Here is a 24,884-nt window from a genome sequence, read left to right on the forward strand (position 1 = left end):
AGATATTTCTTTTTGTTTTTTTAAAAAAACTAACTGAAGATTTATGGCAACTCTGTGTCAAGCAAGCCTACGAGCTCATTTTTCCAACAGCCTTTGCTTATTTTTTGTCTCTGTGTCCTGTTTTGATAACTCTCACGGTGTTTCAAACCCTCCACCAGCAAAAAGATTACAGCTTGTTAAAGGGTCAGATGATGGTTAGCATTTTTTTTTTAGCAAAAAAAAATTTTTAATGTGTGTGCATTGTTTTTTAGATACAATGCTATTTCACAGTTAATACACTATATAGTATAGTGCAAACATAACTTTTATCTGCACTGGGTAACCAGAAAATTCATGTGACTTTTATTGTGACATATGCTTTATTCCAGTGGTCTGGAACCAAAACCATAGTATCTTCAAGGTATGCCTGTATGTGGTCCTTTAAAGACCAAAGAAGTAAGAGCAGGAAAGAGCCAGGAAGTCTGTTCCCTAGTGGGATTTGTAGGAGACTGGAGCACGGATTGCTGGTTCCAAAGCTTCTCTGCTCTACCTGCTGGGCTAGAAGTTCTACCATCAGGATTTTAGGAGTCCCCTGTTTACATTTATATCCCAGGGGAAAATTCCTCAACCGCAGACACAACTGGCACACTGAGACCAGCAGTGTTCTCTAGCCAACCAATACCAACTTTCATAAGCTGATTTTTAAATATTCAGGACTTTTTTTGCAAGTTGTTGTTAAAGCCTTGGTAGTTTGAAATCAGTCATGGTGGAAGTATTTATACCTTTCAAATTGGCAAATGTCACATATCCAGGCTCTTCCTCCTCCCTTCCCCAAGACTGACTCATTAGCACACCACTGACTTGGGCAAACATATGGGCAAGGCCACCCATGATGGCACCAAGGAGTTAAGGAAACAGCCCTCAAGGAAGAAAGAGCATCTGACAGCTCAGGGGAGAGGGAAATGAATCGATTTGGATTTATTTGGAAGCGTAGCAAATAGTTAAGACTGTTGGATTCTTAGACCTTTTCTTTCTGCTCTCTCGAACCAAAATCCTCAATGAGTATTTATCAGACCACCTATTTTGTTCAAGTCACTATGCCTGATAATACAGGAAGTAAGGAAAAGATTAAGGTCCAATCCCCAAGTTTAAAGACTCCTCTAACATATTTTAAACTTAAATAGAAAGATAAATCACAACCCAAGATAGCTATAAAAAGGTGTCAAGAAACACTGCGCTGTTAAATGCCCGCAGGATAATATTGTGTGGCTGTTTCTTTAGGGTTGGTCTCACCTGCAGTTATAAGCTCCGTGAAGGCGGGACCGTGTTCACTTGGTCCATCTTCACCTACCGAGCATGTGGCCCACGGCAGGTGCTGAGGAAACATATGTTGTCTGAAAGTGTAATGACCTGGACAGGAGCGCAGTAGTTGTGCATAGGAAAGGCACTTTGATATGGAGGGTGCTCAGGAAGGGAGAGGGCAAGAGGAGAGACAGAAGTCAAGAGCAGAAGTAAAAAGCAAAAGTCATCCTCAGCATGGGAGGGATGGGAGAGGGCTGTTTTTTGGTTGAGTAGAAAGTTTGAGTAGGGAAGTGATAAGGACAAAAATAAAGGTTGGATGAAGGAAGTGGACTTTAAGCATCTCTAATATTTTAGGCATAGATGAGTTGAGGCACTTTATATTGATACTATCTCATTTAATCCTCCCAACTCTGTAAGATGCATGCTTGTATTACAGATAGAGAAATTGAGGCTTAGAAAGATGCTTGCTAGCATCACCCAGATAGTAAAAATGAACCTGGGGCCATAAAACATCAGAACCCATGCTTTCCCTCATCCTGCTCAGTGTCTACCAGTAAGATTGAGGAGAGCCTTGAAGTAAGATTGAGGAGAGCTAAGGATATGTTTCATTCTCTGCAAGCCCCTGCCTTCCAGCCTCCCTCTCTAATCAGATCTTCCCCTAGCATACAGGATTGGATTTTACTATAACTGCTCCAAGAATATGGATGCAAAGGTTTTTTAATGTTGTTGCTATGTTTTGTAGGCTGTTGGAAATGCCAAGACCACCCGCAATGACAACAGCAGTCGGTTTGGGAAATACACGGAAATTAGTTTTGATGAGAGAAATCAAATTATAGGAGCGAACATGAGAACTTACCTGCTAGAGAAATCCAGAGTTGTCTTTCAAGTAAGGATAAAAATATTAGTTAAATTTCCTTTTTCCCGACTTTTATAGTATGGCTCACATTTATGTATTCATTACACAACCTATGTTGTTTGGTGACTTGAGGTAGAATTTTCCTATCTTTCATTTGCAATGTGGGTTATTTTTTTCTGTTTCTTAAAAATGAAAATTGATGATAGGTACAGTATCAATAGAATTTCACAATCAAGGGAAAAGTTTATGACTTTCAATTTTAGGCACTTTAAAAATTCTTAGCATTTAAAGATCGTTTGTCTTTCTAGAACACAAAAACTATTTAAAATAAACGAAGTTGGTTTTTTTTGTATTAGGAAGAGAATGGGATCAGAGCTAGTGAGGTGGGGTTTAAGAGAAAGATTCTTCTGTCCATAAAATGGAGAAAATTATCTTCATTTTGACGCAGAAGGAGAGAAAGTAAGCCTTGTATTGCAAGGAGTTTCTTTAAAATTTCAACTAGTACAAATTACATTATTCCCATTTTGTAGCATGTTTTCATTTAATATCATTTTCTCTGAGGGTGGTTATTTGGAAGGCGATCTTGGACCACCAGGTTGGGTCACAGCAAAAACACAGGTAGATGTCCATATCTGTGAGATCAGATTAGCCATCTAAGACCCTCTTATGGAAAACCTCACATTTTCATTTGATAAGGTCTGGTGTGATTTCAGGATTCCTCTTTATTTTACAGTCAGAAAATGAACGAAATTACCACATTTTCTATCAGCTTTGTGCATCCGCAGAGCAGTCGGAATTTAAACATCTTAAATTAGGTACGTAATGCATGGTGTGTAGAAGAGTCTCTTTTTTTGTGTAAGAATTTAAATTCTAGGTTAATCTCTTCTTCTTATAATAACATCACTTTAAAAAAGTATTCTGTCCAAAAACATAAGGTCCTTCAGTTCCAGGAGTGGAATTGATGCATTTAACTAAGCAGGTAGATTAGTTAGGGGCAGGTTGGTCCAGGAATCAGGTACCCTTCAACCCCAGGGTTCTTTTCAAAGCTCCAGAGCAATGGAGATCATCCATCTAGAATCACCTGAAGAAGGCTTCTGACCGCTAGGACTTACTGATTTAAGTCCTTAAATTTTATTTTTATCTGAATTTCCTTGGATGGTCATTTTTCTAAGGTATGACATATTTCCCTTTCTCCTGAGACAGAGTATCTATATATATCATAATTTGAACATCCTTGAAGATTCAAAATCATTATTAATTGTAATCATAATTAATGAGCCACTTTTCCTTCAGTGCAAACAGCCCAGCTCCTGTGGTACCTTAGCTCTCCTGTCTTGGTCACCCAGGCTGAGTTGGTAGATAGAATTGTCTAGTGTATTGGAGTTGAATACACACTCTCTGCTGCTAAGTCACTTCAGTCATGTCTGACTCTACGCAACCCCATAGACAGCAGCTCACCAGGCTCCCCCGTCCCTGGGATTCTCCAGGCAAGAACACTGGAGTGGGTTGCTATTTCCTTCTCCAATGCATGAAAGTGAAAAGTGAAAGTGAAGTCGCTCAGCCGTGTCTGACTCTTAGCGACCCCATGGACTGCAGCCCACCAGGCTCCTCCATCCATGGGATTTTCCAGGCAAGAGTACTGGAGTAGGGTGCCATCGCCTTCTCCGACACATACTCTAATCCTGAAGAATTTGTTTGCACTTGTAGAATCTGTTTCTTCAGATGTTATATAATGATAGTATCCATGCCTTATCTGCCAAACAGAATGCAGATAGTGAATGTGGAAGGGCTTTCTGAAGCATCACTTACTATTCAAATTTAGGTGCACATCTGGGCTGCCGTCTATGGGGTCACACAGAGTCGGACACGACTGAAGCGACTTAGCAGCCGCTGGTTATTATCTTGACCATGGTGATGTTTTTGTAACAGTATATGTATGTCAAAACTCATCAAGTTTTCTACAGTTCATCATACATTCAATGAACCTCAGTAAAGCTATATGAAATTGTTAGCTGTGGGAACAAAAACCATGTGCTCTGGAGTCACGCCTGCATTTTACTTCTCGCTCTGCCACAGTCACTTACTGTGAGCGGGCCATTTCACTTTTCTGAGCCTCAACTTCCGAGTCAGCAACGTAGAATTCTAAGGAGTCAGTGGAAAAACATTTGTGAAGTGCTTAATATAGCACATTAAGTGTGAACTGCTCTTCTTGCTTCTGATAAACATGTATGTTCACCTTCTTGTGTCACAAACATCATGATCTTTTGATTTCAGGGAGTGCAGAAGAATTTAATTATACGCGAATGGGGGGCAGCACGGTCCTTGAGGGTGTGAATGACAGAGCCGACATGATAGAGACTCAGAAGACCTTCACACTGCTGGGTGAGCGAAAACATCCTGTCCCAGGAGTGGCCGTCTTCTCTAAGAACACGGGGATGCCCAGCATGCGTGTGTTCTGAAGACATCGAATCAATTCTAAGTTTAGGATGTTGTTGTTGTGTTAGTTGCTCAGTCATGCCCAACTCTTTGTGACCCCATGGACTGTAAGCCACCAGGCTCCTCTGTCCATGGGATTCTCCAGGCAACTGGAATGGGTTGCCATTCCTTTCTCCAGGGGATCTTCCCAACCCAGGAATCAAACTCAGGTCGCCTGCTTTGCAGGTTGAATCTTTTACCATCTGAGCCACCAGGGAAGCCCAATTTTAGGATGAGTCAATCAAAAAACATATTTAGAGGCCAAATGATCTAGATTGTGCGTTTCCCTTGACAGATCTAGAAATCAACTCCTTTGCACTCAGGCTCACTGGCTTGCTGTGAGAAGCATGAGCCATAAACCCTGTGGATGCTCATTAGCTCTTCCAGGCTGACTACAGAGAAGACAGGTGAAAGGAAAGGTCTGAATCAGTTTAGAGGTGTGATGTTGAGCCTACTTGGCCTTGACAGGTATCCTGATGATCATGGTAAAATAAGGGACACCTATATGGAGTTCAGTATGCACCAAGCACCATTCTAAATACTTTGTTGCCTGTATTAATTCATTTAAACCTTATAACCACCTTATGAGGTAGCTGCTTTTTTTTTTTTTTTTGCATTTACAATAGGAAAACTGAGGCATGGAGACAGTAAGTGATTTACCCAACGTTGGGGTGGCTAGTAAAGAGCAGAACTGGAATTTATACCCAGGGTCTTTAGACATCTCATTTGTATACAGAAAACCTGATCTTTAATTGCTAGGATGCTGACCCAGGTGAAGTAGGTACTCTTCAGTTTTTTCCCACCTTGCCTTTCCCAAATGGAGCTCAAGTTTGAAAAGACTACAAGTGATATTTATAAAAATAGTCATTCACTTTCCCATTTTGTGTTAGTCTAGACATACATACAAAACTGCCAAAGCTTCTGATCAATGTGAGACTATAGACCATTTTTACATCTTACAGAAAATGTTTATCTCTTATTAGCCCTAGCTGTTTTCATTGTTGTGGCCTAGCTGATGATATTTGAATGCAAAAGGCAAAGAACTTGAGGTTAAATATATCAGAGTAATAGGTGAGATGAGCACAGTTGTGTAATCAAGAATGAACACAAGATGGTTTCCTAAGCACAATTTCCATCCAGTTCTGCTCCTTCAAAACTGCTTTAGGATTCCCCTGGCGGTCCAGTGATTAAGACTGCCTGCCAATGCAGAGAATGAGGGTTCAATCCCTGGTTGGGGAGTTAAGATCCCACTTTCCTCGCAGCCAAAAAAACAAAATATAAAATGGAAGCAGTATTGCAACAAGTTCAATAAAGACTTGGTCCTTACCCTTTGGGTCCTTACCCAAGTTAAATAAAATGGTCCACATGAAAAAAAAACCTTAAAAGTGACTGCTTTAAGAAGGGCAATTTAGACAGTGTCTAATAATGTGATAAGCAGTTCTGGTGCTTATTAACATTTTCTTAAAATAATAATCATGATTTCAATCTCTGTGTAACGTGCTCCATTGAGAGGCAGCATGAGGAGGGGACAGGCAGCCTAGCTCTAGCAGGGCTCCCAGGGGACCTGTCCTTCCTTCCCACCTCTAATGGCACCTCACAGTGAAATGATGCAACAAGAGGAGGCTTTGCAATCAAATAAGCAAGAATTAAAAGCCAAGCTGGCAGGACTCTGGAGGTTACCCTCTCTAAGACTCAGCCTCTTGATCTGTAGAATGGCTGTATTCCTTACCCACAGGACACTCAAGACAACTGGTAGGGAAATGCACACAGCACCAGGCTGAGCACACAGCAGATACTTGCTAAATGTTCCTGCCTGCTTTCTGTCTCTATGAACTATACCCTGTCGTCAAAGTCCTAACCATCCTTTGAACAAAACCATCCCCTCCTCCAGGAAACCCTCCCTAATTACTGGAAGTAGCAGCAGCAATTTTTTTCCAGTTTATCACATACATTAGATCATTTTACAAATGTCCACGCCAGCAAGGCCAGGACTAGCATGGGACAAGAGAGGCAACTGGGGTGCAGAGTTTAAGGAGTGCTTGCTCTCACCATGGCATAAGTGCAGAGCTGGCGCTGGGCACCTTGCTTGTGTTACCATGACCCCAGCCCTGCACACCGGGCCAAGATGTTTTAGGCAAAGCCCCCAAATTTTGTGGGGAATAAGGATAGCAGTCCGCTGCCTCCGATGGCTGATAAAGGTGATGGCTGCCCACTGTGCCGTGCGAGGGGGGGCTGGGAAGAAAGAGGCAGAGCTGTCCTGCTTCAGTCCTTCCCGGGATTTGTCTCAGAGAGTGACTGGGTGTGGCTGGCAGGGCAACCGTAGAATCTGTACCTGCTTACTTCCCACCAAGTCTTATTATTTAAAAACACTAGCTTGGTGACCTCCTCTCCTCTGATGGCCTGCGCTTGCCCATTAGACCTCAAAGTTTAGCCCTTAACTATCTATTGTCATGAATTGCTCAGGCTTTTCCCCATGCCTCATAGAATAGGTCTGTGGCCTCGCACGTGTGTGTGTGCTAAATCGCTTCACTCATGTCCGACTCTGCGACCCTATGGACTGCAGGTAGACCTCCAGGCTTTTCTGTCCTTGGGATTCTCCAAGCAAGAATTCTGGAGTGGGTTGCCGTTTCCTCCTCCAAGGTATCTTCCCCACCCAGAGATCGAACCCACGTCTCTTGCGTATCCTACATTGGCAGGCAGGTTCTTTACCACTAGCACCACCTGGCACAGGTCAGTTATTATCTCTGGGCATCAGTTTCCCCATCTGTACACTGGGGCAGCAATGAAAATACTCAGTCATTTCAGTTATCTATTGCTGTACTCCAAATCTTGGTAGCTTAAAATGACTATTTTTGATAACATATGACATAATTTATCATAATGTTCCTCTATTACAAACATTCAGGTTATTACTGGATTATTGTCATTAAGATGAAACTTTAATGAACAATTAATTCCATTTAACAAATAACCATTAAAATTGCAAACAATCCAGCACTGTTTTAAATGATCTTAACTATGAGTGCTACTCTTTGAGAAAGTGACTTATGCCAGTGGCTCTCAATACTGGAATATCAGGTCACCTGAGACTTTTCTTTTAAACATATCTAACATCTAGATATCACCCCAGACCAACTAAATCTGAATGAGAATATCTGCAAATAATGATATATCTGAAAGAGAAAAAAATAATCATGCAGAAGCTTCTCATTCTAATCTATGAACTGTGTGAAAACTTCGAGATAGACATTTCCAATTAAAAATATCTAACTCTGGGCTTCTTTCCATCAGGAATTTATGAACTAACATTCAATTTCTACCCTAGTCAATGGTTCTAACAAAACTTCTCATTTTAAAAAGATCAGGGACTTTCCTGGCGATCCAGTGGTTAACACTTCACCTTCCAATGCAGGGAGTGCAATTTCAATCCCTAGTCAGGGAGCTGATATCCACCTGCCTCATGGCCAAAATAAAAAAACATAAAACAGAAGCAGTATTGTGACAAATTCAATAAAGACTTTAAAATGGCCCACATTTTAAAAAATCTTTTAAAAAGTACCACTCCTTAAAAAAATCAAAAATTTTTTTGCTACAAAATTTTATTTTCCAAAGTTCACTTAAACTCAACAAAAGAAAATCGTTATAGAGAAATATACAGTTCTTAATGTTTCTCCACATGCATGCATTGGAGATGGCTGTGAGTCCTCTAAGAATAAGAACTTTATCAATAAGCCAGATATAAAATAATAAATATTGTATGATTCCTCTTATATGAGGTACCAATAATAGGCAAATTCATAGAGACAGAAAATAGAAGAGAGGTTACCAAGAGCTAAGGAGCGGGAGGAATAGGGAGTCATTCAATAATGACTACAGAATTTCTGTTTGGAATGATTTTCTTTAAAAGTATGGAAATGGATAGTTGCACCATATTGTGAATGCAGTTTAACTGCATTGAATTAGGCACTTTTAATTGGTAAAAAATATAAATAAGTAATATGACAATTTATCATTGTCTCTTGTGACTCTGGGCTGACTGGGCTCAGCTGGGCACTTCTCACGTGGGGACTCTTGTCTGGTGGTGGCAGGGGCTCGATCAGCTGAAGACTTCTTCTGTTACATGGGCTGGGGTGACTGGAACTACTGGGCGCAGGGCAGGCATTTCTCTCTCTCCGTGTGGCCTTCCTCACGCATGCTGGTCTCAGGGTAGATGGACTGCACACGAGCTGGCTTCTCCCAGAGCCAGTTCCAATAGGCTCAGGTAGACTCTGTGGGTCTTTTTATGAACCAGCTTCAGAAGCAGTGCAGCATCACTACTGCTTATGTGCTTATAATCAAAAGCAAGGCATAGGATCAGCTGAGTCATGACCCTCAGGGAGGGAACCACAGAGGGTATGAACAATTGGAGGGTGATGCATTGTGGGGGGGGTCATCATTGGTAGCCACCATAGTAGCTGTTAGGGATGATGTGGGAATTAAGAGAGAATGTCTTAAATGGTTTGTGAACTGTGGTATGCTCTGTCTGTAAGAGATCAGTATACGTTTAATGAAAGCGTGACCTCAGTGCATGAATCACTAAAAAAATGTCTTTGGTCAGAGGTTGGCAGATTACAGCCTTTTTTTATAAATAAAGTTTTATTGGAACACAGAGACACTTTTTAACTATGATCTATGGCTGTTTTCATGCTTGATGCTAGAATTGAGTTCTTGTGACAACCTCTACAGCCTGCAAAGCCTAGTAAGAAAACATTTGTTGAACCTTGTCCCAGGTGATAGAGTGAGCATAGTTGATGGGTTCCTTTGACTTTTATTGAAATTTGTGAAAGGACTTGTGGGTGGAGTCATGAGCCTAGCTTCAACCCCAGTGTATCTAAAACATGGACATCTCCTGAGGGCCCCTGACCAGGCAAAGAAGTTTCAGCAGTCTTTGGAGACCTGTTTCCTGCTGTAGAGTGGATTCACATATGGAACTCACTGTAACTTTGAGATTGCCATCATCCTGTGACCCCCACAGCCAATAATCTCATGCTTTGTGTCAGTTTCATGGTCTGTGAACCTTCCTTGTCCAACACAGTAAGCACTAGCCACAGATGATTGTCTATGTTAGTTAAAATGAGATAAATTTTAAAATTCAGTTCCTCAGTTGCACTAGGTGTGTTTCGAGTGCTCATAACCATATGTAGCTAATAGCTGCCATGTAGTTCAGCACAGATAAAGAACCTTTCCTCCCCAAGGAAAGTTCTGTCCAACAGCACATGTCCAACAATGTGAATACCTCGTGTACACCACTTAGCCCGTGGGTCGTGTCCTCTTGTTTGTGTCTCAGTGTTTTCTGTCTTAGATGTTGATTCCCTCATGAGCAGACTACCCAATGTGAATCATACATAGGCTTATAACACATTTGGGCAGATACCTTTCTTAAAATATTATTGCTAAATAGGTACTTGCTGGTTGATGTGTCCATTGCTGTGATTTGTTATGGAGACGGTTTGGAGAGACAGACAAGGTTAGCAGTGAGGTCACCCAGCTCAGTATCCAGATCCACTTCATAGCACACCCAGTAAACAGACCTCTGGAGTCTGCTCACACTTCTTTGCCTGGTGTGGGGTTGTCAGGAGAGCATCACATTTAGATACCCTGGGGTGACCTAAGGCAGCTTTGTGATTCCATGGGTCTTTTCATACATTGCAGCAGTCACTGGCAGTAAATTGCTTAGCCATGACACATGCAGTGTGATTGTGACCTTGGCAAGTTTGCTAGACTTTCTGTGCTTTAGTTTCCCCCTCTGTAAAATGGAAACAGTTCAGTTCAGATTAGTTCAGTCACTCAGTTGTGTCAGACTCTTTGTGACCCCATGAACTGCAGCAGGCCAGGGTTCCCTGTCCATCACAAACTCCTGGAGCCTACTCAAACTCATGTCTGTCGTGTTGGTGATGCCATCCAACCATCTCATCCTCTGTCATGCCCTTTTCCTCCCACCTTCAATCTTTGCCAGCATCAGGGTCTTTTCCAATGAGTTGGTTTTTCGATTCAGGTAGCCAAAGTATTGGAGTTTCAGCTTCAACATCAGTCCGCCAGTGAATATTCAGGACTGATTTCCTTTAGGATGGACTGGTTGGATCTCCTTGCAGTCCAGGGGACTCTCAAGAGTCTTCTCTACAAAAAAAAAAAAAAGAGTCTTCTCCAACACCACAGTTCAAAAGCATCAGTTCTTCGGCACTCAGCTTTCTTTATAGTCCAATTTTCACATCCATACATGACTACTGGAAAAACTATAGCTTTGACTAGACAGACCTTTGTTGGTAAAGTAATGTCTCTGCTTTTGAATATGCTGTCTAGGTTGGTCATAACTTTTCTTCCAAAGAGCAAGTGTCTTTTAATTTAATGGCTGCAGTCACCATTTGCAGTGATTTTGGAGCCTAAAAAAATACTAGTACTTTATATACTTGGATTGTAAGGATTAGATGAGGTGACATGTGGAAAGTACTCAGGATAATGCTTGACGCAGAGTTTCATGCTCTTTCTCTTCTGGCTCTGTTTCTGACGTACTAAAATGATTCTGGTACCCAATTCCAGTGTGTTGCTGGGACGGGGGTCTCCCATACCGCGCTATTCCCTGGACACCAGCCGAGTGTCCTATAGTTCAACTCAGTGCTGACATTGTCTACCTGGAGAAAGCATCCGATCTCACAGGTTGAGGGCTCAGCCCCGCCCCCGGCCATGTCAGGTGCCAGCCTCCTGTCCAGGTTGTTACTTGTGCTCCTGACTGAAGGGCTGTAAATCAGAGGTTCCCTTAACCACCTCCTTGAATTCAACCAATTTGCTAAAGCAGCTCACAGAACTCAGGGAAACATTTTACTTAGTATATCACCAGTTTATTATGAAAGAATATAAAGCTCAAGAAAAGCCCATTGGAACAGATGCATAGGAGCAAGTATGTGGGAAGGAGCAAAAACTTCTGTGCTGAGTGTATCACTCTCCCCAGTCCCATGGGTTCACTCCAGGGCTCTCCAAACCTTGTCCTTTTGGGGTTAATGGAGACTTCAGTACAGGTACACTGATTAAATTATTGGCCATTGGCAGTCAGTCCAACTTGCAGTGCCTCTCTGCTCCCCGAAGGTTGAGGGGTGAGACTGAAAGTTCCCACTCTCATCGCAGGGTTGCTTCCCCTGGCAACCAGGCCCCATCCACACATGACCCAGGGGGCATTCCAAAATTGCCTCATTACCAAAAGACAGAAGTCTCTCTCACCACTTAGGAAGTTCCCAGGCTTTTAGAAGTTCTGTGCCAGAAACTAGATGAAGGCCAATTTATGTATTTCTTAATACAAACCACAATATCACAAGGACCTTAGCAGACCACAAGTTACCCCCTGAGGGAGCAGAATGGGGTGCATTTTGATCAAGAGCTTACTTCCTTTGTTCTTCTGCTGACTCTCATTTAATTTATCCTTTGATCTCTGCCTGACCATTAAGATCTCTGTCAGAAAGAAAACTCTGGAAACAGATCTTTCCTGGACCTCAGGTTCAAGGAACTTGACCACTGTGTTTCTTGTTGAAACCCACTTCAAGCCATCTGTGCTTTTGCAAGGATTTTATCTCACTGAAGAGAATTACTTAACTAAGGTCTTAAGTTCTTTCTTTGAGTCATTGCTTTGGAGTTGTTATTTCAGTTTTGTCAGTTCTGGAAGGCATGGGCTTAGTCATGGATTATGCAGAGAGTGGGAGTGCCAGAGCAGATTCTCCAAGTTTGCATTTTTAGTTGCTTTTCCTCATCACTTACCTGTCATTTATCATGGTGATGCCCTGGAGGTTATTTCTTTTAGAATCTGCTGTCCTTCAGATGGAAATGTTAGCTTGAAATGGGGTGACTGCAAATGTCTGGACTCTGGTTGAACTGGAGACATCTATGTAATTTTGGTTTGAAATCATATCTGACTTTTTAAAATATTTGTTTATTTTTAATTGAAGGATAACGGCTTTAGAATATTGATTTGGTATCTGCCATACATCATCAACATGGATCACACATAGGTGTACATATGCCCCTCTCTCCCACCTCCCACCCTTTCCCATACCTCTAGCATGTTACAGAGCCCCAGTTTGAACTCCCTGAGTCATATAGAAAATGAAATCATATGTGACTTTGATTTTGTGTGGTCTTTGAAGGAGAGAAGACTCTCCAGGTTTTGAAATTCTTTTGGAACATGACCTAGCTGCTATTGAGATATTCCAGGTATCTTCAAGTCGGAAGCAGCAGTGACCACAATGGCTCTTTCTGGGCATTGAGGGCCTGCTGCTTTTTTGCTGGAGGAAGTGAGGGTCTCCTGTTGGCTGAAAAAAAAATACACAACCTTAAAACTGAAAATTATGTTTTATTCAGTAGACAAAGCAGGGCTTGAGCCCAGGATGCAGCCTCTCAGACAGCTCTGAGGGACTGCTCTGAAGAGGTAAGGGAGGAGCCAGGATATATAGGAGTCTTACAGCAAAGACCAGGTAGTCAGAACATCAAAATATTACTGTTAGTTAAAGAAAACCAGGTATCTCAAATTAAGGAATTTAGCGCTTTTCTATCATATATATGGGAAGATGCAACAGTCTGGGCTCAGTGAAATCATTCCTTTGATAGGCACCTTAGCTACCTAGGACCAGTATTCTGCTTTTCTCCATCCTGAGTCCCCTCAGGGTGCACCCCTGGGGGCAGTGATAGTGGCTGAGAGCTTGATGGCCACAGCATCCATTGTTTGCTGATACGGCAGGCAACTCTTTTCATTCACAAGTAATATTCCACCAGTATTGGTCAAGGTCCCATGCAAGGAACATGGGGCACATTCAAATAAGATAAAAGGAGGAGAGTTTATTTACCAAGGGAGCAAATACAAATTGCAAATTGTGTGGGGCTGAGAGGGCTGCAAGAAGCAGTAGGGGCCTGGAAATAACAACTCTTTCTGTTTGGGCACAGGGGTGTTAGTTGAGCCTGAAAGGAGGGTTGGGAAAAGTCAGCACCAGATCTGGAATAGATACCTCCTGCACAGCCAGCCTGAGGCAACTTCAAGGAAAGAGATGGGGAGATGTACCAATACCTTCTCCTCCTGTCCTCTGATCTCCTGACAGGGTACCAGTTGGCCAGACCCAACCAGAGGGCATGAAAACCCATCACCTTGGTCCAAACAGACCAGCCCCCTGGGTCAGAGAGCAGGGTGCAGAGCTGGAGGGGCAAATGGAGTCCTTCCAGCACCACCATAAAAAGCATTTGGGGAGCTTGTGAACAAAAAAGAAAAAAACATACCAATAAAAAAAGCACAGCAGGGACTTCCTTGGCAGTTCAGTGGTTAAGAGTTTGCCTTCCAAAGCAGAAGCTGTGAGTTTGGTTGGGTAGCTAAGATCCCACATATCTTGCAGCCAAAAAAAAAAAAAAAAAACCAAAACATAAAATAGAAGCAATATTGTAATAAAGTCAATAAAGACTTCTAAAAAAATGGTCCACATTAAAAAAAAAAGTTTAAAAATTTATTTATTTAAAAAAGTAAGCACAACATACAGAATAAATGAGAGCCAATTCTCCCAGGAACCTGACATGAAATGGTTACTCAGATATTAATTTCTTAGTTGAACTTCCTAGCAGCCACCGCAGAGGGGAAGACTGGTGGCCTGAACAGTTTACATTGCGTGTCTGCACACGTCAAACTAGAGAGACAAACTAGTGAGCCAGATTCTCCCTGGGGTCCACTCCCTTGTACCCTGTCCCATCTCTTGGCACTGACGGTATTAGAGGGTCCTGAAAGAATTCACGTGCTTATCTTACTAGTGATTATGCAAGAGAAGAAATGGAATATTCCTAATTTGGGAAACATTTTGTTTTCAGGTTTCAAGGAAGATTTTCAGATGGACGTTTTTAAGGTTCTGGCGGCCATCCTACATCTGGGCAATGTACGGATTGCAGCAGTGGGCAACGAGAGATCAGTGATCAGCGTAAGATATGTGTTTGTTTCCCCCATCCTGTGCTGGGAGGATGATCAGCAGAAGCTCTCAGGGTTACCCTGCTTTTGTATTTCAGCACCAGGCACACTGGACCTACTAGGGAGACTAGTTTAACAGGAACAAGGAAGATTGGGGTTTCCATGCGTTACCTTCAAAGAGGAAAGCTTCTGCCCCTTGCAACAGCAGAGAAGGGGGAAACACAACCCCTGTGTGGTTTCCTTTTATTCAACAGATTTTTACTGAAAGCCTGCTATGTGCCAGACACTGTTGTAGGCTCTGGAGAAACATCAGTGAACTAAACAAAATCAGAAGGCCTTCATGAAGCTTTTGATCAGGGGGAGAAAATGGAGGTGAGGAGACACAGTAAAAGTTATAGGCTCTGGCAGCTGGCAATAACCATTAAAAATGAAAATAGGGGGCTTCCCTGGTGGCTCAGTGGTAAAGAATCCACTTGCCAATGCAGGAGACGCAGGTTCAATCCCTGGTCAGGGAGGATCCCACATGCTGCAGAACAACTAAGCCCGTGGACCACAACTGTTGAGTCTGCTCTAGAGTCCAGGAACCACAACTGCTGAGCCTGAGTAGCACAGCTACTGACGCCCACACTCCCTAGAGCCTGTGTTCCTCACCAAGAGAAGACACCTCACTGAGAAGCCTGCACACCGCGACTAGAGAGCAGCCCCTACTCACCACAGCTAGAGAAAAGCCTGCACAGCAACAAAGACTGAGCACAGCTCAAAATAAAAATAAATACAAATTATTTTTTTAAAAGAAGGAAAATAGGGACTTCTCTGGTAGTCCAGTGGTTAAGACTCCACACTTCCAATGCAGGGAGTGTGGGTTGACTCTCTGGTCAGGAAGCTAAGATCCCACATGCCACAGGACATGGCCGAAAATTTAAAAAAGGAAAGTATAGCAGAATAGGTGGGGACAGGCTGTGCCTTTTGAATCGGGCATCCAGAGAAAGCCTTTCTAATTCAGTAAGGAAGTGAAATTGTGTCTATATCTGGAGGAGGAATATTCCAAGTAGAGGGAACAGCAGGTACAAAGGCCCTTGGGCAGGAAGTGTTATTGAAAAAATAGCCAAAAGGTTGGTAAATGCAAAGACAGTGAGAGAAAGGAGAAGTGGCGGGTGAGGTCAGAAACTGTGTATGGGGGAGGGGCACAGATCATGAAGAACCTCAAGGGCTCTGGAGGTGTCTTACCTCCTGACACGTGCCTGAATGAAACCCCAATGGTGCTGGCTTCCTCTCTGGAAATAGGCTTCCCTGTAAGTTTTGTGACCGATTTCATCGTTTCATGGACACAAGATAAGTTTCTGTATATGTGTGTTAGGCAACAAATGCTATGTTTTGGTGTGAGGTATGTGGTTATCCTCAGCAATATCCATGTAACGAGGACAGTCACATGTTAACAATGTTTCTGTGAAATGCAAAATCTCCTTGCTGTTAAAGCTTTGTACTAACAATGTGTGTCTTGGTCAATTCCAGTTGTCATAACAAAATATCACAGGCCGGGTGGCTTAACAACAGAAATCTATTTTCTCACAGTCCTAGAGTCTGGAAGTTCACAATCAAGGTGCCAACACAGTTGAGTTCTCAAGATGCTGGCTTGCAGACAGCTGCCCTCTTGCTGTGTCCTCACAAGGCAGAGAAAAGCCAAGCTCTATTCTCTTTCCTCCTCTTATAAGAACACTAATCCCATCAAGGGACCCCATCCTCATCTAAACCTCATTACCTCCCTAAGGCCCCACTTCCAGGTTAAGACTTCAACACATGAATTTTTCATATGACTGAGACATTCAGTTTTACAACAATGCCTCCAGAACAACCGATGAGAACAATTGTTAATTTTGTACACCTGTTCATTTCTCAGCTCTGGTACCTACGGTTTAAGGGGAGAGAGCGCTGAGCAGATGTGGAGGATGTGTTTTTTGGCTCAGTGCCTCAGTCCTGTTGCCCTGTAACCAGGAAGTAATTCTTCAGATTATCACACTAAGTGCCTTGCCCCATCCCCACCAGTATCCAGTCCTTGCAGAGTCAGTTCACAAAGGACTGGGAAGTTTGGAGGAGGTGATGACAGCCCTGGAAGATGTGCGGGGTAGTTCTCCCACTGGGTCCTGGCTCATTTACCTCAGAAATGGGCTTCTGCACTTTTTCTTCTCAAACTCACATAGACTGAAGATACGACTTTCAAATACCCTGGCTTTGAACTCTGTTCTGTGAAGTTTGTTGTGAAGGTAGCATTTTGGAGAAGGAATTAAAATTGATAGACTAAAAATCCTTTGTCTATCAATCTTAGAAGACAAATCCCACACACAAAAAATGTCAGATCTTTGTAGAAAATAATTTTCATTCATTTGCATCAAGAATGTGAAATATTGGGCAAATTCAATCTGAATGAAGCCATCTTACATTTTAAAACTTGCTGCCCCTTTGCCTTTCCCCCTATAGCTGGGTGTTTTTGTCTCAGAAGGTTGGGTTCCTGCTTAGAAGGAAGGAAACCAATGGCTCAACCAAACCTCATAGTCCTGACATGCTTTATTTTGTTGTGATATTGGTCAGAAGGGATGTGGGTGGGCAGTAGGGAGGTGGTAGGACTTTTTAGGTTGTTAGAGCCACTATAACCTGATGCTTTTTAAATGCAGTCATGTGATTTTCCCAATTGACTGAGATGCTGTCTACAGATGAGCCCATCTGGGAAGTTTTCCCTGCCCAAGAGGAATGGTGGTATGCAGTCACATGGGATTGCATCTCCTTGCCTAATGACAGGGACCCCTAGTTCCTGCTGCCTAAAGCAGGAGCAGACCTTTCCTCGTCTGCTGGCCAGTGGGGCAGCTCTCATGCCCAGGCTTGGGAGAGAAACAAGATTCACTTTGTACATCCAGAAGTCCCCCACCACAGCCCTCACGTTGGCTGGAAAACCACTTCAGTTCAGGGAGCCCACCACGTTCTCCCTGACAACACGCTGAGGTCCCTCCTGGGCCAGACCCCACGCTGGGCAGACCCCAGCTACACAAAGAGTTACAGGGCAAGTGTTGGCTCTGACAGGTGGCCTGGGTGTGATACAAAAGGGCAGAGAGAGGCCTTAAGGCTGTGTCCACAAGCACGGGAGAGGGGGGAGGATTGCTTCTGTGGCCTAAACATCACTACTGACATTCTTTGGCCAGAAGGAAAATCTGGGTAGGACACAGCCTGGGATCTCCTGGCATCACCACAGCGGTGCCCAGCCTAGGACCAGGTGCAGGCTCCATGCCCCCACGGGCCCTCCTGCTTCACTCCCAGCCCTGGCTCTGTGTTGTGAGGCCTGATCGTGCCTAGGTCGAGGGGCACAGCTGAGTGGGCCAGTGCCAGTTTAGATGGCCTGATGGGGCTGTGTCTTTTGTTTCTGAAGGAGGATGATGATCACCTGGAGGTGTTCTGTGAGCTCCTGGGCCTGGAGAGTGGCAGAGTCGCTCAGTGGCTGTGTAATCGCAAGATCGTCACAACCTCCGAGACAGTGGTGAAGCCCATGACCAGGCCCCAGGCTGTCAATGCCAGGGATGCACTGGCCAAAAAGATCTACGCTCACCTGTTTGACTACATTGTGGAGAGAATTAACCAAGCCTTGCAGTTTTCAGGCAAGCAGCACACTTTTATTGGTGTTTTGGACATTTATGGGTAAGATTCTCTTCGGTGAGCTTGTCTTTCCTCATTTAAATGTCAAATGCCTGTTATCTTTAGGTCGTTTTTAGTCTGGTTGTTCTTTTGTGTTTCACATGATCAGGAAGATGGTGTTCTCTGGTTTTGCGTCTATGGATGTTAAGTACAGTCTCCTGGGCTACGGTGTCTTTTGTGGAGGGTGCATTAAAAAAATTCTAAATCAGGAATGGCCAACATGAAGAGTGCATGTCAACTACCATGCTGAGTGGTTTCCATGCCCTTTTTTATTCCTTAAACAACCTTATAATTGTCCCCATTTTACAGATAAAACAACCAAGGCTTAGGAAGACTCATTCACGGTTGCGCTGCTGGTGGGAGAACCCAGTACCACGTGAAGATTGCACCCACCTCTGTTTTCCTGCAGAGGCCACATGAAGTGTAGAACCCTGACATGCCTCTCCCACTTGACAGCCCCACAGGCCCTGCACCTTGCCCACGAGCACAGGGCCAGAGGCAGGCTCAGACCCGAGCCTTTTACCAACCAGGCCCCTCATGCCTACATCCTCTTCCATTCTTGGATCATAGGGGTCATGTGTTTGCCCCATTCTCCATGAATTCTGATATATTTGGTGGATCAAGTTACCACACTGGAGGGTTTTTTCTAGCTTCTTTTCTTTGCCCAGTCCTGCTTTTCTGGGTCAGACTCATCCTAAAGACACTTAAAGAATAGAGTAGCCAGAGAGAGTGAGGGAGGGAAGCCCGGCCAGCATGGTGGCCAGCTCTGAGAGGAGTTAGCACTTGGGCTTTTGTTTGTTAGAGGCTGGCCTCAAGCGCCTAACCCCTTCCCCTCCCAGGACCAACCCTGGTTTCTCAGAGCGGGAGGGCAGATTTTCCCAGGGAAGGCATCACGGAGTATTCCACCTGGATTGGCGAGTAGCCCCTCACACCCTGGAGAAAGCAACTCACCCTCCTCCCTTCCCATATGGAGGGGCGAGCTAGCTCTGCTGGCCAGCTGCTACCTGCTGCAGGGTGAGGCAGGCAGAATTTCTACCCAAATATAGAGAAATAGTTATTTCGTATGAAATAGACTCAGGGGTGTTACCTGTTTAACACGGTGGTGGTTTGGTGGTTTAGTCACTAAGTCTTGTCAGACTCTCACAACCCCATGGACTGTAGCCCGCCAGGCTCCTCTGTCCATGGGATTTTCCAGGCAAGAGTACTGGAATGGGTTGCCATCTGGGTTCTAAGTTAATACATGTGACTCCCAATTAATAGTATCTGTCAACAGTTATAAAACTCTTACATTGCTGGGGTAGTCTAGTAAATTATTTACCTTAAAAGTAAGGATTTGAGCAGCCAGTAATCATCTAAGTAGACTTTTACATGGAAATAGTCCTGCTTAATAACAGTCTCTCTCATTGTGATGGAAATAAGTGATTGTTATATTTTTCTCTGTTCTTTTCTGTGTTTTCAAAAATAAATAGCCCTTTATTTTTAAGAATATATTATCTCATTCAAGAACACATATTCATGTGCCAGGAACTGTGTCAGGTGTGATGGGTGAACAGAACAGACATCTGGCCCCTGCCCTGTTGGGACTTAAATTTTAGTGGAGGAAGAGGCCATCAGAGATTGGGGTGGCTCCTGGGAAAGGAATAAGTGGATGGATGTGCCACTGGTTAACCAGGCACCAGGAAGAGAGGGGGCAGCTGAGAATTAGGAGTCAGGAGAACAGCAGGCAGGCATCCACAAAGCTGATAGACCACGGTAATCAGGAATTTGAATTTTTGGCTAAGTGGGCTAACTTCAGACAGGAGGAACTGTAAATTTTTAAGAACTTGTTAGAGTATGTTTTAAATTTAAATTTTAAAATTAAACCCCTCTCTAAACATTTAAACGGTAACATGCTCACTTGTCACCCATGAATTCATTTCACCCTCCAAAAAAGTAAGCTCTCCCCTTTAAATAAGAGTGGTACTGTCTGGAGTGAATCCTTTCATGCCTTTCTCCAGTATGCTCATGGGTGGATTAGCCCTCATTCCTGCACACCTGGAGCTGCTGCGAGAGCTGAGCTCAGGGTGAGCTGGGAATAAGGTGGCCTGAAAGGGAAAGTTACCCTGCATGAAGACAATGAAAGCCCAAGCTGTGAGCCTTGAGATTTCAGCTCCTGACGTCATGGAGGCTTGTGGTTCCCTAGCCAGGCAGGTGTTTATGTTCTCTGGACGCCTAGCTGGAAGGGCTTGGGGCCGGGAGTCACACCCCAGGGAGTAAGCACTGCACCACACCCGTTGTGTGGCCTGGAGGGTGTCACTGAACCTCAGTTTCTGTGTCTGTAAGATGGGGCCTCTCTCGCAGGGATATCACCAAGGTCAAATGGAAGAAATTGTGAATGCATCTTTACAAACCATAAGGATTATTCCGATGTGAACAGGAAAAGGAATGTCACTGATGTTTGACATCCCGCCTCTACCCTAGGAAGTCCTGCCTTTGACCCCAGCTGTGGGCTTCAGGGCACAGTGAGGCCCTTCTGCCTCCCCTCCAGGCCCAGCTGTGGCCTGTCTGCAGTGTCCAGCCGGCCGAGCCTCTCGATCACACAGGGCACTAGTGGAATGGGGCTGTCAGGGCTCTGGGTTCTCCTCTTGCTCCATGGACAGTCTGGGACCTTAACCTCCCCAGAAATTCTGTACTGAGCCAAATGGGCTCAGCCACGTGAGACTCCCAGGGGACCTGTGGTTGAAGCTGGCAGGAACCTCTCAGGATTAGAGCGATTAAGAACTAAGGCTTTAGAGTCACCACGAGCTGGGGTCAGATTTCGCGTGTCTGGCACCACTCTGTGATGGTCACCATCTCTTCTGACCGTCATGTGTAACAGTGGGGTGAGGGCAGCCCCTCACCTAGGGTGGTGTTAGGGTTAAGCGTGGTGATGGGCATCAGCACCAACACCTAAAGTGCTCGGATTCCTCCTGGCAGGAACGCTCCTCTGCCCAGGTGGTGGATCGGGTGCCCCAGTTCTGTTCAGCCTACATCGTGTTTTACTGCTGCTGCTGCTAAGTCACTTCAGTCGTGTCCGAATCTGTGCAACCCCATAGATGGCAGCCCACCAGGTTCCCCCATCCCTGGGATTCCCCAGGCAAGAACACTGGAGTGGGTTGCTGTTTCCTCCTCCAGTGCATAAAAGTGAAAAGTGAAAGGGAAGTCACTCTGTCGTGTCCGACTCTTTGCGACCCCATGGACTGCAGCCTACGAGGCTCCTCCATCCATGGGATTTTCCAGGCAAGAGTACTGGAGTGGGGTGCCATCGCCTTCTCTGACATCGTGTTTTACAGAGTGGGGTAATTCACATAAAAGTCCAGGTTTCTGGATTCTTTGAGAGTCAGGTGACCAGACATCCTGATCTGATTAAGCCATGGCCACAGCTGGCTCGAGCTGAGCAGCAACCATCCTGTAGGGCAGACCTGGTTATCACGGGTCCCACACAGTTCCAGCCACTCTCCATGCTGTTATCTCCTGGCCTTCTCAGCTCCTGGGTCTGCAACTCCAGCGGCAGCCATTGAAAAGTCTGAAGACGGAGGTGGGGCCATGTCTTCCTTGGGCCTGAAGGGGTCTGCTGGGCTGTGACCTTGCTCTTTTCCTCTGAGGACTATGAAAGCGCCCCTCTGGGAGGCAAAACTGTGCTGCCTCTGCCTTCAGCAAGGAGTCGGGGCACAGGAGACAATGTTGCTGTTTTCACTGGGAGCAGAAGTGCTACAGTCAGGTGGACTCATAGCTAAGTCTGACACTGACTGTGTGACCCAGACACATTTTTGAACTTCTCAGTCTTGTTTCCTCATCTGTGAACTGAGGATAATAAGGCTGATGTCAGTGTTGTTGTACAGATTATGTGATATGCCATATTGTGCACATGCCTACGTTAGTGCCTGCCTCAAGTAGGTGTGTTGTACACACCAGATTCCTTCCTGGGGCAGCCTGGAAAAACGAGACTTACAAGCTGACTGCTAGGATGGTTAAAACAAGAATTGAAGCATGTTTAAAACTCACAGAAAACATAAAAAACAGTTACACTATTAAAGTTGTGAAGAATACTAACCTATAAGCAAGTATGTATGTCCTTCAAGTTATGTCTTAACTAGTTTAAATTGTATTTCAGTTTTGAAACCTTTGATGTGAACAGCTTTGAACAGTTTTGCATCAATTATGCTAATGAAAAGCTGCAACAGCAGTTTAACCTGGTAGGTGACTTTTTTGCCTTCTTGAAACTAGCTCTCAGCTGTGTCTGTCTGTCTGTCTGTCTGAACAGGGAGCGAGTCCGAGTTTGGCTCTTGGCCTCCTCAAATCTCACCAGCATTAAAGAGTCACATGCTGGCTCACTGCACCATCTTGTGGCTGTTTCTTGAAACTGCTCCTTCCCATCCGATGTCATTTTTGTGGAGGCACCTGCCAACGTTTGTTTCAGTTCATCACCTGCCATTCTTGCATACACACCCATTCCAGCCAGACCAAGTCACTTAGTTTCCTGCAGGCTCTGGTCCTTGTGAGCCTCGGTATCTGCACCTACTCTCTGCCACAACCTCCCTGCCCCTGTCCTTTCCCATCCCTTCCTCTTCACCTGGAGAACTCCTGCTTGTCTTTGAAATTCAGCTTCTCCCACACAACTCGTGAGGAAAAGATAGTGTGACATCATAGAGAGCATGAGTTTTTGCTGAAACGGAAGTGGATTTGAGTCTCAGATCTACCACCTCCTTCCCCTGGGGCCTTGGGTTCTCTGAGCCTCAGTTTTCTCATTTTGAAAATGGGTCAGTTGTATTTTCCTAGTATTCTTGTGAAGAGAAGACTTAATATTGAATGATATTCAGTAAATGCTTCTTTGCTTTCTTATTCCTTGCTCCAGAGTTAATCCATGTATAAGCATTAAATTTCACCCCACATTTGTACTCTGTTATCATTCTCATGGATTCCCTGGAAGTTTAGCATTTAAAATTGAAACTAAGATTTATTCCAAGTGGATATGCTACATAACTCACCTGAAGTCAAATAGTACATGTGGATCCTGCCCCTCTCCGGACTCCAGGGCCACCTTACTTCTCAACACACACATTCACCGCAACCTTAGAATGATGCATATGCGAGACACTCTGAAAATAACACATCAGAGGCTGAAATTCCATTCTTTTCTTTTTTTATTCTGCCTTTCCTCCTCTTCCACTAAATCCTTATTTTTCCCCCTTTGATGTTGTTAGAGTCATCTATCAATAGGCAGATCCTCCTGGGAGGGGTAATGACTTAAAATATAAGCCCTAGTGAGTTCTCTCCTGGCTCCTGTCCCATAAATCTGGCCTCTGCTGGACCCCTGCATCTGAGTAGCCTCTGGGAGGTAAGCCATGACAAAGGGACCCTGCCACCTTCCTCTTTTGGCCTCGGTGTCGTCTATGCTCCCTTCTGTGGTTAAAGCCCCACCCCTGACCCGGTGTCCTGAGCCTTGCATTCACCCAGCCTCTTTGCTCTTACTCCCCTTCCTTGCAGTGTCCGGCCTCTGAGGAGACCTGGGCTGAGTCCTGTCTAGGCTCTCCCCTCCAGTACTGGCCTCTTCAAAGCCATTCCCACCCCCAAACTGAGTTACCTTTCCAGAACCTAAGTCTCGACATGAACTCCATGGGTGCTCACTGCCCCCAGGAAAAGGCCACAGGACTGAGATTCTCTGGGGGTCCACGAATCTGGTCTGGCATGATTTCCCCTCTGCCGTCCTCCGCAGCCCCATCTATTACTCCAGCCATTACCATTGTGTGTTCTCTCTCTCTTTCTAGCTTGTGTGGGCACTGTCCAGTTCCCAGCCACCTGTTGGGCTTCCTGCAGTTCCCAGTGGGATTCTCCCATGGGAGCCTTTCTCCTCGCAACCCCTCCCCCTTCTGCCACCTGCAGCCAGGATGAGCCTGAGCCAGCCCTCTGGGAAGCCTTTCCTGTACCCCTGTGGCTCAAACAAGTAATGCACAAAGCTCTTCAAGTTGTTAGCCTCTCACACTGGCCCCACAGCCAGCCCTCTTGGGTGGGCTTGCTCTTAACCCAATCAAAGAGACTGGCTCCATGTTTGACAGCAGCAGTGGCTGAGCAGGGAGAGGCTCCAGGACCGCCTTGAGTGCCAAAGGTGGCAGGCTGGCCCAGAGTTTACACCCCAGGATGTGGGGACCCACTCAGCCTGGGCAGCAAGATGACAACTAGACCCAGGTTAGGACCCCAGCAGCATTGATTGTGGGAAAGGGGAGTGACATGCACCTCGAAGGCTTCCATAAACATTACAAATCAAGTCATGTGCCTACATTTTCCAAATGTTTATGTCCTGTTCTTCAGAAGCACACTCTAATACTCTCTTTTACTTTCTATATTAACTTGTGGGTTTCCAGCATGTCTTTAAACTTGAACAAGAAGAGTATATGAAGGAAGACATTCCTTGGACTCTGATAGACTTTTATGACAACCAACCAGTCATTGACCTGATTGAAGCAAAAATGGGCATTTTGGAGTTACTGGATGAAGAATGCTTGGTAACTTTTAAAAATAATTTTCTTTAACTTCAGAGCAATAATAGATGAGCCTATTTCCAAATAGAATTTTTAAAAATCTACATGTAAATTCCTGATTGATCAATTACCAGTTGAT

The 24,884-nt window shown here is 44.6% G+C and overlaps 1 protein-coding gene across 1 annotated transcript in view; it reads left to right on the plus strand.

Annotated features, from left to right (window-relative positions):
* Positions 1–24,884, plus strand: part of MYO5C (myosin VC) — a 118,441-nt gene that overhangs the window by 24,880 nt on the left and 68,677 nt on the right. Inside the window, exons 6-12 of the mRNA XM_024998030.2 lie at positions 2,024–2,167; positions 2,871–2,952; positions 4,412–4,519; positions 14,477–14,583; positions 17,986–18,251; positions 22,381–22,462; positions 24,629–24,769. Of these exons, the coding sequence (XP_024853798.1) occupies positions 2,024–2,167; positions 2,871–2,952; positions 4,412–4,519; positions 14,477–14,583; positions 17,986–18,251; positions 22,381–22,462; positions 24,629–24,769 (930 nt within the window). The remainder of the gene's footprint in view (positions 1–2,023; positions 2,168–2,870; positions 2,953–4,411; positions 4,520–14,476; positions 14,584–17,985; positions 18,252–22,380; positions 22,463–24,628; positions 24,770–24,884) is intronic.

The sequence above is a fragment of the Bos taurus genome, chromosome 10 (genome assembly GCF_002263795.3).
Source record: "Bos taurus isolate L1 Dominette 01449 registration number 42190680 breed Hereford chromosome 10, ARS-UCD2.0, whole genome shotgun sequence".
NCBI classification, from domain to species: Eukaryota; Metazoa; Chordata; class Mammalia; order Artiodactyla; family Bovidae; genus Bos; species Bos taurus.